The 13,942-nt window shown below is 39.3% G+C and overlaps 1 protein-coding gene across 1 annotated transcript in view; it reads right to left on the reverse strand.

Moving 5' to 3' along the window:
* Window positions 1-1,872: 1,872 nt before the first annotated feature.
* The window catches only part of PRKDC (protein kinase, DNA-activated, catalytic polypeptide), a gene marked incomplete at its 5' end in the record, with an annotated part of 83,442 nt that continues 71,372 nt past the window's right edge, over window positions 1,873-13,942 (reverse strand). The window contains 11 exons of the mRNA XM_009584843.1: window positions 1,873-2,077; window positions 3,089-3,228; window positions 3,816-4,004; window positions 4,436-4,637; window positions 4,716-4,787; window positions 6,038-6,127; window positions 8,058-8,150; window positions 8,462-8,682; window positions 8,952-9,019; window positions 9,566-9,770; window positions 13,401-13,544. Of these exons, the coding sequence (XP_009583138.1) occupies window positions 1,873-2,077; window positions 3,089-3,228; window positions 3,816-4,004; window positions 4,436-4,637; window positions 4,716-4,787; window positions 6,038-6,127; window positions 8,058-8,150; window positions 8,462-8,682; window positions 8,952-9,019; window positions 9,566-9,770; window positions 13,401-13,544 (1,629 nt within the window). The remainder of the gene's footprint in view (window positions 2,078-3,088; window positions 3,229-3,815; window positions 4,005-4,435; window positions 4,638-4,715; window positions 4,788-6,037; window positions 6,128-8,057; window positions 8,151-8,461; window positions 8,683-8,951; window positions 9,020-9,565; window positions 9,771-13,400; window positions 13,545-13,942) is intronic.

Raw genomic sequence — 13,942 nt, forward strand, 5'->3', positions numbered from 1 at the left:
ATCTGCTGTTGCTGAAGGTATCGAAAGTCCTACGAGAAGAGCCTCGTTAAACTATAAACCTGAACTTTGTCCTCCACAGTTCAGGTCAAAGTACCTAGTAAGTATCCGAGGTATGTGCCAAAAGTGTAATTAAACACCTCGTATGACCAGCCGCTTGATTTCCAAATGTCCCCTTGCCTTTTCATGTAGCTTTTTATTGTGCTTTAACTTTCTTATATTTGTAGAGTGACAACATGAAAGCTGAGTGCCTCACCTAACCAAGCCTCAGTCATAACGCCACCGTCTTTGTTGATACCAGAGATTAAAAGAACAAAATGCACCAAGACATCTTACACAAGGTGTATATAAAAATAGACTATATCACACGCTCTTATGAAAAAACTGCTGTCCATTAATTATCATCTGTATAAATGGGTAAAAATGTGGATGTTTTCTGTGATTAAAGTGCCCTAAATTAACTTGTAAAATAAGGTATACATCTGAAAGTTTATTTTTATTTTTAAATAGATGTTTCCTCTACAAAAATACAGCCGAACATTTTTAGTTAATAAAATCTGATAAAAAGATTCTGAATTTCTTGATTTGCAACACTACTGACGTAAAGAATTGAGCATATTTAGTAAGAAGGAAGGTAACAAATAGTAATTATTGCTGGAAGGTATCTGAAACAAAAAAGCTCCCTCCCTATTCATTAGGCCTCAGCGAGTAAACTTCCTCATCCTTTTTGTGGAGTTGTATCCAGGAGGCAGATTCCTCTGCTCTCCAGCTGAAAGATTCATTTGAGACTGGTGCCAGCGGCAGCTGCGGCCCTCAGGGAGACCAGGACTGCCCCATCGCCACGGAGGCAGGAGGGAAAGCTTGTAGGCAGTGAAAGGGCAAAGACTTATTTTTATTACACCCTATATGATAATTATTAAAAGCCTCAATGGAAACTATCTCCTACAATGAATTGTGGGTAATAAAACCCATAATACTTCAGAGAACTCTCTTTCCCCCTTGCAGTCTGCACTGCGCTGCACTTGCCACCAAGGTTACCTGAAAACTGGCTGCCAGGGAGGAAGAGCCACATCTGGCACAACTTCGACGCTTCGGCATAAGCGAATACCAAAGTGCAGCAGCCACTCCACTCCTGTGCTGTGCTGCAGTTATGGCAAGTGCTCTGCCCTTGGCAGTGGCTACTTTTGTCACACAGCATGAGGAATGTAGAATTCTAAAGGACAGAGATAACAGAGTATAACTTCTAATCGTTAAAAAACAATCTGCTGGAACAAACTGGCACGGTCTCATCATTACTTTCTCATTATCCAGCAATGAAATAACCATCCAGATACTTCAGGTGTTACCTAGAGCTAAAAGCCATTTTCTGTTTAATTTTACCACGTGCTTCACTGTTTCTATTGATATGAAAATCTTCTAGTTTTAATTACAAATAACATACGTCTGCAGAAAGGTTTCAGGTGATTGTCATCAAGGTCTCTGTAAAAGAGGAAAGCACAGACTTGCACTACAGGATGTCTACAAGTTCGCAGGGTATGAATTTGTGCTTTCCTCTGAGTGATCCCAGTGCCTTTCAAATTAGTCTTTAAGCTCTATAGCCTCTCCAGTTCTTTCTACATTGATTTTAAAACAAAGACAATAAAGCTACTTTGTTGCAGAACCACATAAGGGAAAAAAAAAAAAAAAAAAAAAAAAATCACTGTTTGAATACAGCTTTAATACAAAAAAATTTATTTTCTATATTAGTCAAGTTAACCAATGACGATAAAAGTGATTAAGAGGTTTTTTCCTTTTTGGCCTTAAAATTCTGATCTGGTTTTAGCTGGGTGTTAGGGGACGCTCCTCCTGGCAGACTGGGATTTAGAGAGCAGTCCCTCACATCCAGGGTTCCCATCCTTCCCAGACCCTGCCAAGAATGTTGGGGTCTGTCGCTTGATCGATCAGGCATCTCACTTGGGTCTCTTCTGAAAGTCTGTCCTCTGGCTCTTTGGCTCTGATATTATGATCAGCCTTACCACGGGCCACAGCTGCAAAATCATTATAAGAAGGCGACTTCTCATGGCCCAGGCGTAGTTCATCACTAAAATTAAGAACACAAAAATAAGCTCTTACTAAAAGAAACAAGCAGAAAATCTGAGATGGATTTTAAAATACAAAACAGTACTTGAACACCATTCATGCAGCTTTATTTTTCAAGATGTGGAGACTGTTCAATAGCTGTCAAAGGCTTGGCCAGTGAACTCTTAGGTGTCCTTTATTAGTGAATATTTACCATGAATATTTCAATCTTGTCAAAGGTCTCTAGCTGAAAGAAGGATGCAGCAGTTCACATCCAAGCTGTTATCTCCTTATCTGCCCTGCTGATTTGTGCCTGCAAGAAGTATTTTGCTGCCTTTTCCAGTTCAGCCTTGACCACAAAAGGGACTCCTCCCAAGTCCTGCACTTTTCAGTATTTGTATGGTTTTAAAACAGGCTTGCTTTCTTTGCCTTTTTTTTTTTTTTGATTAATTCAAAATGTCTTTTTAAAAGAGGATGGAAGGGATTAATTGTACTTTAACTGAACTTTAAAGACATTCTGGCTTGAGCCAGACTGGACTAGACTGACATAAATAACCTGAGAATGCCATCAGATTTGAATGCAATGTTTTTGGAAAGCAGCTTACCTCCATACCTCCTACCTGGTTCAGGTTCCATTTCAGCAACTGTCCAGCAGAAGCGTATCAATTTAAATACTACCCCTAGCCTAAAAGCAGTGGAGACGAACATAAAGAACAGCAGTCTGAGGAGTGAGAAGTTAAGCAGGCTTACAGGGTGGGGATGCGTGTGTTGCCAGGAACAGTAAAACTGCTCAGGAGGCCTGAGCTGGAGCAAAAACACTCATGGGGAGATATCTGGTGTTTTGGCTGGCAAGGTGGTTCAGACAGTTTGTAGGTGGACCAAAATGATTCTGACAGGAGGTTTGTTGAAATTTTGCCCTGTCTGCCTCTTCTCTTTTCCTAGCTCACATTCTATCTGAAGGGAGCAAAATCTGACACAGGAGACTGCCAAAGCTCTTAGAGGAGCAGTTTAAAGCAAAAGGAGAGCATCTTACCAAGTGATTGTTGCTGGATTGGCACCTGTAAGCTTTCTTTTGACATAGCTGACTTTTTGCAAAGGGTACCAGTTTACTTCAGATGTGTTTATTTCCTTAATCCACGTGCCTCCTTTTTTCAGCTGTCTTTGTTCAAAGTTCTGAAGAGAAAACAAACTTGCCCTATTTATCATAAATCATACACTTACAAAGACCTTTAAGCCGCCACATCATAGCAAGTCAAGCCAGCAACTCTTAACTGCAGATGCAATGGAGGACAAAGTAGTGAGATGATATCTAGTCTGCCTACGACTTAAAATTTAATTTACAACTGGAGTTACTGAAGTGCAACTAGTTTCAGATTTTTTCTCTGTAATTATTAGTTTGATATATACAGTGTTGTTATGTAAATTTAAGAGGCTCAATGCAAAAAGTTGAAAATATTTATGCTGCTGCTGTAAGTGACATAATGTGATCAAGAAATACCCACATTTTTAGGATTATCATGCAGATAAAGAACAGTACACTGATAACACAGACATGTGCTACTATTCTTTGTCCCTCAGTATAGAATTCTGTCATTTTAAATCCTTTAAGTTCAGTTTCTCTGAGAACTCAATAAACCAAAGAAAGATAAAAGGAGCACTGAGAGTGAGCATCAACAAATACCTCCTTTTTGCTCAGTTTTATCCTTATTACAGTTTAAGAATTTTCACATGAAGAAAAAGGAAAGAGGAAAAAATCCCACCTTCCAGTCCAAAGAAGGCTCTTTTACAAATACATCCATTGTGCTGATGAGGAGATCTGGATCCGCACGATAAGCCCTTAGAGCATGCACCATCACACTGTAAATGAGACCCCACTCTTTCACTGGCATCATCAGATTAACAAACTGGCGAGTCAGACGAAAAGGCATCAACTCTGGCACACCCAAAAACTAGCCAAGGAGAAGGACAGTCAAAAAAACCCAAGAATTAAGAAACCTTGCAACAGAAGGATTATAAATATATTTTTTTTTCTTTTTAAGCTTTGAAACCCTTTTTGTCACTTAACTGAAAATAATCTGCAACTCCGTAGAACAGGACTGAGTTGTGACATCAAAGCTCTAGCCATGAATATTTAGTCATAGTGGTTGAAAGCATGGCTGAGCTATATAAAACACCACCGTATAGATTCTATGAAACTATAGCTCCCTGCTTGTCTGAGAATATCTGGAAACAGATTTTATTCTATTATCTAGACATAACTTGTAAAGATTATTTTGCATCAAAACGATGGCAAATGAGGAGCATCGAATTTAGTACTGAGAATACACGTGTAATTGCACATATTAAACGCAAAAGCTGTAACAAATTAATTAACAAATACCTGCGTAGCTGAGCCAAATGCATATCCAAAGTCTATTCCCACCATGCCACCTGTCTCCTTGTTAATCATGAAGTTGGACAGATGTCTGTCTCCAATACCAAGTATCCAGTGGCTGATGCACATCAGTGCATGAGAGCTGGCAAAATGGGACCGCAGAGACAGGAAGGCTTCAGGAGATGTACTCATTTTCACAAAGGCTCGCCTTAACAAAACAGAAGTCACTTGTTGCATACAGATAAACATTCATTTCACAATGTGCAGTCATTAACAGCGCACTTACCGCAGCAGGTCTTCTGGAACACTGCTTTCCCTGCTTTTGAAAGACGTAACTGTTTCTGTACGGCTAGCATTTCTGCAAATTAATGAAAGAATAAGGTTAGCTATTGAAATAACAGCCCTCTGGACATTAAAAGTTAAGATGCGTACATGACCACATTAGCACATTTTGATTATCCTAGTAAGTAGTACAGCAAGCCACAGAGAGAGTTTGCCCAAGAAGTTTTATCTGATACTGAAAATATCCCCCCTTCTCTTTTTTTCCAAGCGTTTATTTCCAGGACTGACATTTCTTTATACAAAACAGTATGTAGTTTTGTCTCATTTCCCCCAAATTAAGTAGATGGGTTAAGTTTTAATACAGCAATACAATTGTGCTCTTTCTGCCTGGATAGCATCTTCCAAGCAGAGAAACTAAGACCCAAATGAAATCTCTCAGCAGCATGCAGAGGCTATATTGACACTAGAAAGTAGTGCCGCACAAGGGGAGGCAAGAGAACTAAACAGTTGGTGCTGAGGACATCCATGCTGCACGCATTTGGGGAGGGAGGGTGAATGCTCTGGACTAGCCCACGTCTGGTCCTGTGAACTGAATGCTCGTGAGCAGCTAGAATGGTGGGTGCTCTCCTCCCAGTCTAGTTTCGTCTGAAAAGAGCAGAGTTGTGCACTTGGGGACAGCTCTGCGACGCAAGCCAACATGAGGTGAGTGGGGGTGATCGGGAATTTCCTTCAAAAGCACATTCCGGATCTGAATAAAAATGTAGACACACTCAGATAAATGAGTCAAGGTTTTCCCTTAAAAAGCAAGAAGCTTGCTTAAACAGGTTATGAGCTGACCAGAAATGCTCCACTGGAAACTTCCCTTTCCCCACTACAGTGCTAGATCTAGACAGGTGTGGAAATTCCTCTGAGAGGATGCTCAAGTCGGTACGCAAACCATCAAATACTCTTAAACTCTCAGTGAATCACAATGACTTTCTCTGTCCAACTTCAGCAGGTGCTCTGGCTCTGAGGCAGCCTACCTAATTGCATAATCAGGAACATGACACCTAGAAAATGAAGTTGAAGAGGAGCATCTGCTTATAGGCACTTTCTTAAGGAAGTGAGCAAGCTTCTGGAAGCATTCCTGTGCTCTGGTGGGATTTTGGCAGTACTAAACTCCTCCTGCAGAGCATCTCCAGTAAGACAAAGCAGTAAAACAGGCAAAAATCGTAACTAGCCAGCATATTATAATGCAGATCATATTTTTCCTGGAGTTTCTACAACTCTGTATGTATGCACACTCTAGTTTCTGTATTTTACATGCAGTTCTCTTTTAAAACTTACCTGTACATAACATGATATCGAAAGATGCCTTGAGCTTTCCCACCCATCTTGGACAGCCACTCAGAATAGGTAGCACGAGGTCCTTTTTTGCTAGGGACAAAAAAAAGGGCGGATGATTTCCCTCTATCATCTTACCACTCTGTCCTCGAATATCCGCAGGCTGAGTCTGTGCTGCTATGACCCATGAGATTTTTATGCACAGAAGGCATCAGGAAGCTACAGCCTACATTAATTTTAGTATTGCTATGGAAATGAAGTTTAGGCTGTCAGTGCATGTGCTGATCCATCCGTCTCCTTTTCCTCAGCTTTGAGTGCACTTCAGTCATATTTGACAGAAGATTAGACATCTCAAAGGTGTTAATTTGTCAATAGGTACTATGAAAATGAGATGCTGCTTTGAGAAGCAAGACTCAAAATAATCTGTCCAGTGAGGGAAAGGTATTTTTAACACAGTCTTGTATCCATTTGAGAGGCATTATGTAGCCTACCACAGTACGCGCTGCCGTTTGTCCATCCAAACAGGTAGGGAATGCAGGAAGGCAGTCCAGTATCTCCTCAGTGTGTATAGGAGGGGAGGAATGGGGGCTTGGACTTAAGGTATTAATCCATAAGAAGCCAGTCTTCGTTAGTTGCACTGCTTATAGAATAATTTGATATTTTTCTCCCATCTTAACTAAATACCCTAGATATTAAACTTCTATTCCAGAGAGGCAGCAACTTAGCGGAGCACCCGCCTTCTCTCTTCCTTCCAAAGCATGTTCTGAGATATAGAGATCCTTTCCATTTAAGTAGTATTTATCATTTACAGACTGCGTAGCCCATCACTTCAGGATAAAGAAAAGGATTTCAAAACTTCAGAAAGTTATTCCTCCCACCCCAACCAAAATATTGCCAGCAAGGATTTAATCAGAATTTTCCTTCATGAGTGCTGTCATTCAACCATACCTCAATATAAAGTGTCTTAATTGACTTGATTGAAGAACATATGGGAAAATATTTAAAGTCTATATACAACAATAAAATAAAGCTATTTTTGGGATAAATGGTTAACTGTTTTTAGAAAGACACTGATCTTCCATATTTAGTATATTAGAAATTTTCTCCCCTCACGAGGTTGTTCCATGTGAGTCCTCCTCCACTTTCCCAGTCAATGAATTGAGACCAACATAATACTGCTGCTGTTCACAAAAGTGAACCAGACAGCAGTAATGCAGGAACTGTAGCAGTTCCTAAACTGCTCACAAATCAAGTAACTGTAGAAATAAAGACTCTATGGAGTCCAGCCTCCACGCTGGAGGCTCCTCCAACCTGCCCCACAAACAAAAGAACTAGTAAAAATAAATGGTGACAACAACGCTTTGACAAACCCAAACAGAAATTATGTACTAAGAACAACGTTGGTAAATAAAACTACATTTCTAAATTCCAGGATAGAAACAGGCTGAAATGCTAGAATTAAATCAATTTTACAAATATTCATCGCCCAATTACAATCAAGAGAAAGAAAGCTAATTTATTCAAACCCAGCATTTATATAAAGTCAGAGACAGTGTTCTTTTACAGTTGTGTTTTATGCAACAGCTGCCAATTTCCCCTGTCACTGACTGACTGCCGAACCCAGGTTCTGAATAGCTCTGTCTCTGCTCTGCTCCCCTCCCCTCCACTCCCCCCCTCGCTGACCTACGTCCATTTCCTGCCTGATCAAACCAAGAGATCAAAATCCTTTGCTTGTAAAATCAATCTGCTGATAAGGAAATGATGATGATAATGACGTCACACATGATTATAAGCCTCTTGTTTAAACAAGCTGGGTGGAGGATATTCCAGGTACAATGGTACTCATTAAACAAACAGTTGCCAATTACTAATTTAGGTCAGGAAGTACAAACTGCCTCCTTGCTTATAGGTGCTTTTATTTCTTTCTTTTAAAAAAAGAAAATGCTGCCACAAGATTGTCAGTATCACGAGAAACCCATTAGTAGTGGTCTTTATTAGAGCAGACAGCTAAACCAAGCATCACCTGTTATAGTTGATGTCTTCCTCTTCAGACATGCTATTCTTAAGGAATTCTTTTAAAGTACAAGTATTTTCCAGCCACTTGATGAGCCCCAGTCTGGAACAAAAGAAATCAGAGATGCGAACAAGTAGCTCAGAATTGAACTTTAGAGGAACACCACAAATAGGAAGCAACATGTTTTAGTGCCTCCTAAAAGAAGGTTGAAAGCTACCAATCTAAATATACTCTGAAAAACAGTTTCCAGAGAAAGCAATTTCAATGTTGTTTAAAAGGAAAAGAAAAAAAATTAAACCAAGACCCAAAACACTCTGAATCAGAATCTGGCACAGAGAAATCTCACTTTCCAACGTCCCAACAGTAATAAATTTTAACATAAGGATTTCTGTCCCTTCAAGATAAATTCCTACCTTGTTGTCATGGGGATGACCTGGTAAGTTTTTAACTGCATATTCCTTTGGCTACACGTAGCATCTTGGGAAAGGATGATGTTCATTACATCGAACAGCTGCTCAATACGTTGGTCTTGTCGCAGGTCTTCACCACCTTTGACAAGAAAAGGATACCCCTGCTCATCGCTGCCTCGGATTGTTATACGCTTTGGTTTCCTCAAGGATTCCATTACACTTATCTTGGAAAAAAACAGGAAAAAGGAAAATATTTGTGAAAGAAGATTTGGCCTTACAGAATCATCACTGAAATTAAGCACATCTGGCACTACTAGATGGCATAATCAAGTTGCTTAATTATTACTAGAAAAACAAATGCCTATTTGCAGACCTTCCTTTATGTGCTGCAAGATGCGTACACAAGCAACAACCTTGCTATTGTCATTCTGCAAATGGAATATGGACACAAATTTATACCACACAGGATTTTGACTCAAACTTATAAACATACCCGTTCATCAAATCCAGAGATTTTTGCGTGGTACTCTGGCAGTGGTTTCCCTTTTCCATCATACTGACCTGAAGTGGTAGTGGAAAAAAAATAAAAGAAGGAAAAAGCTACATAGACTGATTTTAATTTTTTTTTTTAAGTGTGTTTAAGAACAGAACACATTTCCAAATATTTTATCAAATTGGTAGAATGATAACTATGAAGAAAGTATTTTAAAATGCATAAAAATCCATCATACTCATCATACGATTTTATCTGTGAATACTAATATTCTTTCCTTGTTAAGCCATTAGAATTGCAGCTCTTAATGGTTTCAGAGGACACATCTTTTTGAACTAGATTTAAACATTTATTAGCTTTATATATCAGATTTCCTGGAGTCAGGCCTTTAAAAAAATACTAAGTTCTTAGGTAAGAGATATAATTTTAAAAATCAGGACTATAGCTTAAGAACAGATTTAAGAGATGAAGAATGAACAGAGTTATTTCAGATGAAATCTACCTCTGCGTAAGGCCAGGAAGAAGGGCTATATAGCCAACATAAGAAGTAGAGCTCAAGAGTAGCAACTTTCTTCTAAGGGACAGGTCACCATCAACACTGGAGGGGAACTTACCAGGAACCTCTAGTTCGTTCCTCAAGAACTCAACTTTGAACTCACTCATCCACAGTGAACATTCTTTCAGGTTTCCAGGTTCTTTATGGTTTTTGTTCATTTTTGAGAGGAGAGAAGTTGCAATCGCATCAAAGTCTCTAGACTTCATATCCAATAGTTCTGAACCGCCTTTTCCAAAATGATGGTCAAAGTCCTTCCCAAAAGCCTGAGGTTTGTTTATAGAAAGAAGTCCTGTTAACACAGTGCTAGGAACTCCCCAAGAACACCAAAAACGATACCTTCCTATCTACACACAGAGCTTCATCTGAGCTCCTAAAATATATGAATCGTCCTTCCACTCCAGTTCTTTTTTTCTCCGTTATTTTTAGTCTGTCAGAACCTTTTCGCTGCCTGTTTGGTAGACCCACCAGCTATCATCAACAGAAAGATGTACTTTTCACCAATCCAGAGATATCAAAGATCTGTAGAATTAGATCACAAACCTTTCTGCCATATCAAAATCAGAAGCTTATCCCTCCTTACCTCCTCCAGCTGCAGTTCGATTCTAAGTGAGCATATCAATAATGCTGCTCATTAGACTTAATACATGCACCTCATCTGCTTACAAAAATTTAAGAACAGCTAGTGAAATATTAATATGAAACACAAATATTTAAATTTGTACCTATTAAACAAACACAAATTCCATCATGAAGCTAAATATAGGATTATTATCAGAACATTTAATTGATGTCCCAGTCTTTAGATGTTATCACACTTTCAAACTGCTGCAACAAAACCCCCAAACCCCTCAACTGTTCGATTTACAAATGGTAAAAAAAAAAAATCCACCAGATGGGCAAGTTAGTTTACCTTTTTTTCCCACTGGAACTTGAATACTCTGTGCTTCATGGAAGGTTTGGGTTTTTTGTTGGATTTTTGTTTGGTTTTGGTTTTTTTTTGGTTTGGTTTTTGTTTGTTTGTTTTGTTGTTGTTGTTTTGTTTTTTTTTTTTAAACTAGCAGCAACCATACTACATAGCAAGCAAATACAGCCTAGCTAATTTTATATATGCATTTTTAGCTAACCAAAAGATATATTACATGTGTATGTAATGCATGTCATATAGCTTCATGTATTAAGAAGATTTTTTGCATCATGTTAGAAAATGTCAATTTCAATGTTTTATTTACTATCACATTATTCATGATTTGCTTTGAGATAATTTGGATGTAAAATGTTTAAAACCATATTTTAAAAGTATTTAAAATATCCTGATGAAGGAGAACTGCAAAGACATTTCATTCTGATCCATCTAATAAACAAAGTAAGTATTATCTGCAAGTATTTAACTGAGTTGACTTCTCAGTTGAGTGTTCATAAGGTTCTAGAAAAAACAGATGTCCCCTCTTGGACCTCACTGGTATTAACAGCTTGGAAAGATATGTAAACTCACTTGTTTTTTCAATGCCTGATCATTTTTCTCCCAAGCTAAGGACACAGCTATTTCACTGAAGTAAATGAAAATACAGAAAATACTATCCTTCTGAAGAAGAGACTGCTACAGTCAACATCTTTATCACTTTAAATCTATTTCCAGATGATCATCCAATTGCTTTCTCTGCTCTGTTCTTCAACTTCCTTTAAAATTCAAGGCAGCAAATATTTAATAGCCTTAATACTTTATTTTAATTAACACAATCCATCAACAGTGTTTAATTTATGCATTACTGGAATTTCACGTGAAAAATAAAAGCAAGATTGTTATTGCTTAAATTACAATTGAAACTGTACATAAATAATACATATGAAGATTACAAGTCTGAAGTACTCCACATATTAGAGCAATTTTATGTGTCAGTCAAGAGATACAACTTTTTTTTTTTTCCAGCAAGGACACTAGAAACTGTACAGTTGTCCTCACAGCACAATTTGTTTCTCCATTAATACTGCATCATGAAGGCAAAGAATTCAGAGTCTGTACACCATCACCCTGACCCTCTTCTCCTGCAGCCGCTAGCTGAAAGGAATACTGCTCTCCCTCTTCCCTTCAACAGAGGGGTACAACCCCGCTACCCCTCCTTCAGCATATCCCTCACTCTTCTCTCCCTACTCTGTTAATTCAGTAACAATTAAAAATCCATCAGTACTACTTGCAGTATCGTCTACTACTGCACGTTTCAGCTTTTTAAAGGGCCATGGATTTTTTTGCTTAAGTGGGCCAAAGTGCACACAAACCGTCCCAGCAACCAAACGCTGACTGCCTTTGTCCTCATGCCTGCTAGGCCCCTTGCTGAGCTTGTACCCTGTACAGCTCCTCTCCCTCTAAGCCCACCCCAACAGCGGCACATCCTGCAAATTCTTATCCCCATACTCTTAAGTTTAAAGTCGTCATCATCAGAGACCCAGCTTATCTTGCAGCAACATATTAAAAGGGCTAATATGCCCCTAAACTCCTAACTGCCCTTTCTGCTGCTGTATCACCTCACCTCCTCCCGACCCCACCTTACTTGACCCCACCTTACTCGCATCCTCCACCTTCCCTGCTCATGGGGAAGGAATCTCCCTAGAGACACTCGGATAAGTTTATCTAATGCTAGTGACATAAGAATGGCCATATGGCAGAGACCTGGATCCACCTCGCCTTGGCCACGGGGCTATGCGCATACAGCCATGCTTCTACAGCAGTATCACTCTCCTGGCCTCCAGCAATTTGCGGCTCAGGGATTTCTGGACCCAGAAGTGTGCATTTGTATGTAAAAGCTCTCAAAGCATCTTCCCCTCCCCATGCTATTGTCTACTTGCTATTTGAACCGATGAAAGCATCCATAATACCCTGCAGCAGGAGTTCAGCACTTAAATGTGTACTGAATGAGGAAACACTTCTCCCTGTTTGTTTTGAACCTGCCATTTCCACAGAGTAGTTACTCCATGCTTGGCACTCCTGATGTTGAGGGCTTTATTGTATCTGTCCTCATTGTGTCTTTTCCAGCTGGAGGAATGCTAAAGTTGTTCCTTGTACAAAGGTTACTTTGTACCTCTGATTATTCTTGCCGCTCTGAATCTTCTCTAGTTTCATTATATCTGTGTTGAGAACTGTGGACGAGGACCACAGTGTTCAAGATACAAGAGTCAGAGAAGGCTGCTATGTCAATGTATAAATCCATGTTTTGTTCTCTATTCTTAATAATGACTAACAGCCGCTTTTCTTTCTTGACTGCTCTTGAGTCACAGAACTATCACAAATCAAGATTTTGTCCTTGAATTGCAATAGTGAGTTCAAACCCAAAGACTTTATATGTGGAAACTAGGTTTGGTTTTTTTTTTTTTGCCACATGCATCACTTCACTTTTCCACGGTGACTTTCACTATTTTAGATCTCACTCAGTTTTTTGAATTACAACTATGTAATTCTTCATAGTTGTAACTTTTCTTAATAACTTACCCTAAATAACTTAGTATTAACAGCAAATTTGAGTAGCATAACACAGCAAAACACCTTAAAGTACTCATACATCCTTGGCAGCAGGGAAAAGAACAAGGCCAGATTCCTGTGCAGGTTCACGGATGGTCAGAGAGGCCCAGGCCCTGAGAACCTGGCAGCGTGCAGGACAGGGGAGGCAGAAGTTGAGTAAGAGGGAACATTTAGTCCTGCAGGGCAGTCAGAAGTGGAAGTTGAACTATAAGAAGTCCATAGCTTCTAGCAAAGAAATCCCCGTCCTGTAGTCCTGACTTGATCTCTTGTCTCATCAAGTCCTGCAGCACCTGTAAAAGCTGTGATCTGGTCCCCTCTTTTGACTTTCTAGTGCCTTCTAGAAAAGCACACGATGCCAACACTTCTCAGTAATCACACATACCTGAATAAACCTTTTCCTCAGCAATCCAAGGCCAGGAGCCTCTGCATTTCCCAAGTTCTTGTACATTCTTTCGTACATTTCCTTAAGCTTATTTTTATTCCTCGGAGCTTTTACCAACTCGTTTTTGACATCCTCAACCCAATCCTGCAAACAGAAGGAAACAGATGAGTACTGAAAAAAAGTTTACTGACCCTCACTCTTTGGTAATCTGCTCAGATTGCATTTGGGTTACCGTATTTACTAATAGTCAATTAATGTGTCTTTTGACAACCAAAAGAGCAATCAAAAGGCTGTGGAAATATTTCCCTCTCATTCTGTCTCTGGATAAAATATTTCTACTTAATAACATAATTATGTTCACTACCATAGTGTCTAGTGCAAACTAAGAAAACCCCTATGGGGCCAGGAGTGGTATCCAACACAAGACGAGAATCCTTTGGACAACAAGCTCAGAATGTAGACAGGGAAGCCCAGCAGAGAGCAGGGAAAGGGCAGGGAAAGTCAGAAATTATAGAGATGGCCACAAATGGTAATTTTGTAAC

The sequence above is a fragment of the Fulmarus glacialis genome, unplaced genomic scaffold (genome assembly GCF_000690835.1).
Source record: "Fulmarus glacialis isolate BGI_N327 unplaced genomic scaffold, ASM69083v1 scaffold30950, whole genome shotgun sequence".
In the NCBI taxonomy this organism is placed as follows: domain Eukaryota; kingdom Metazoa; phylum Chordata; class Aves; order Procellariiformes; family Procellariidae; genus Fulmarus; species Fulmarus glacialis.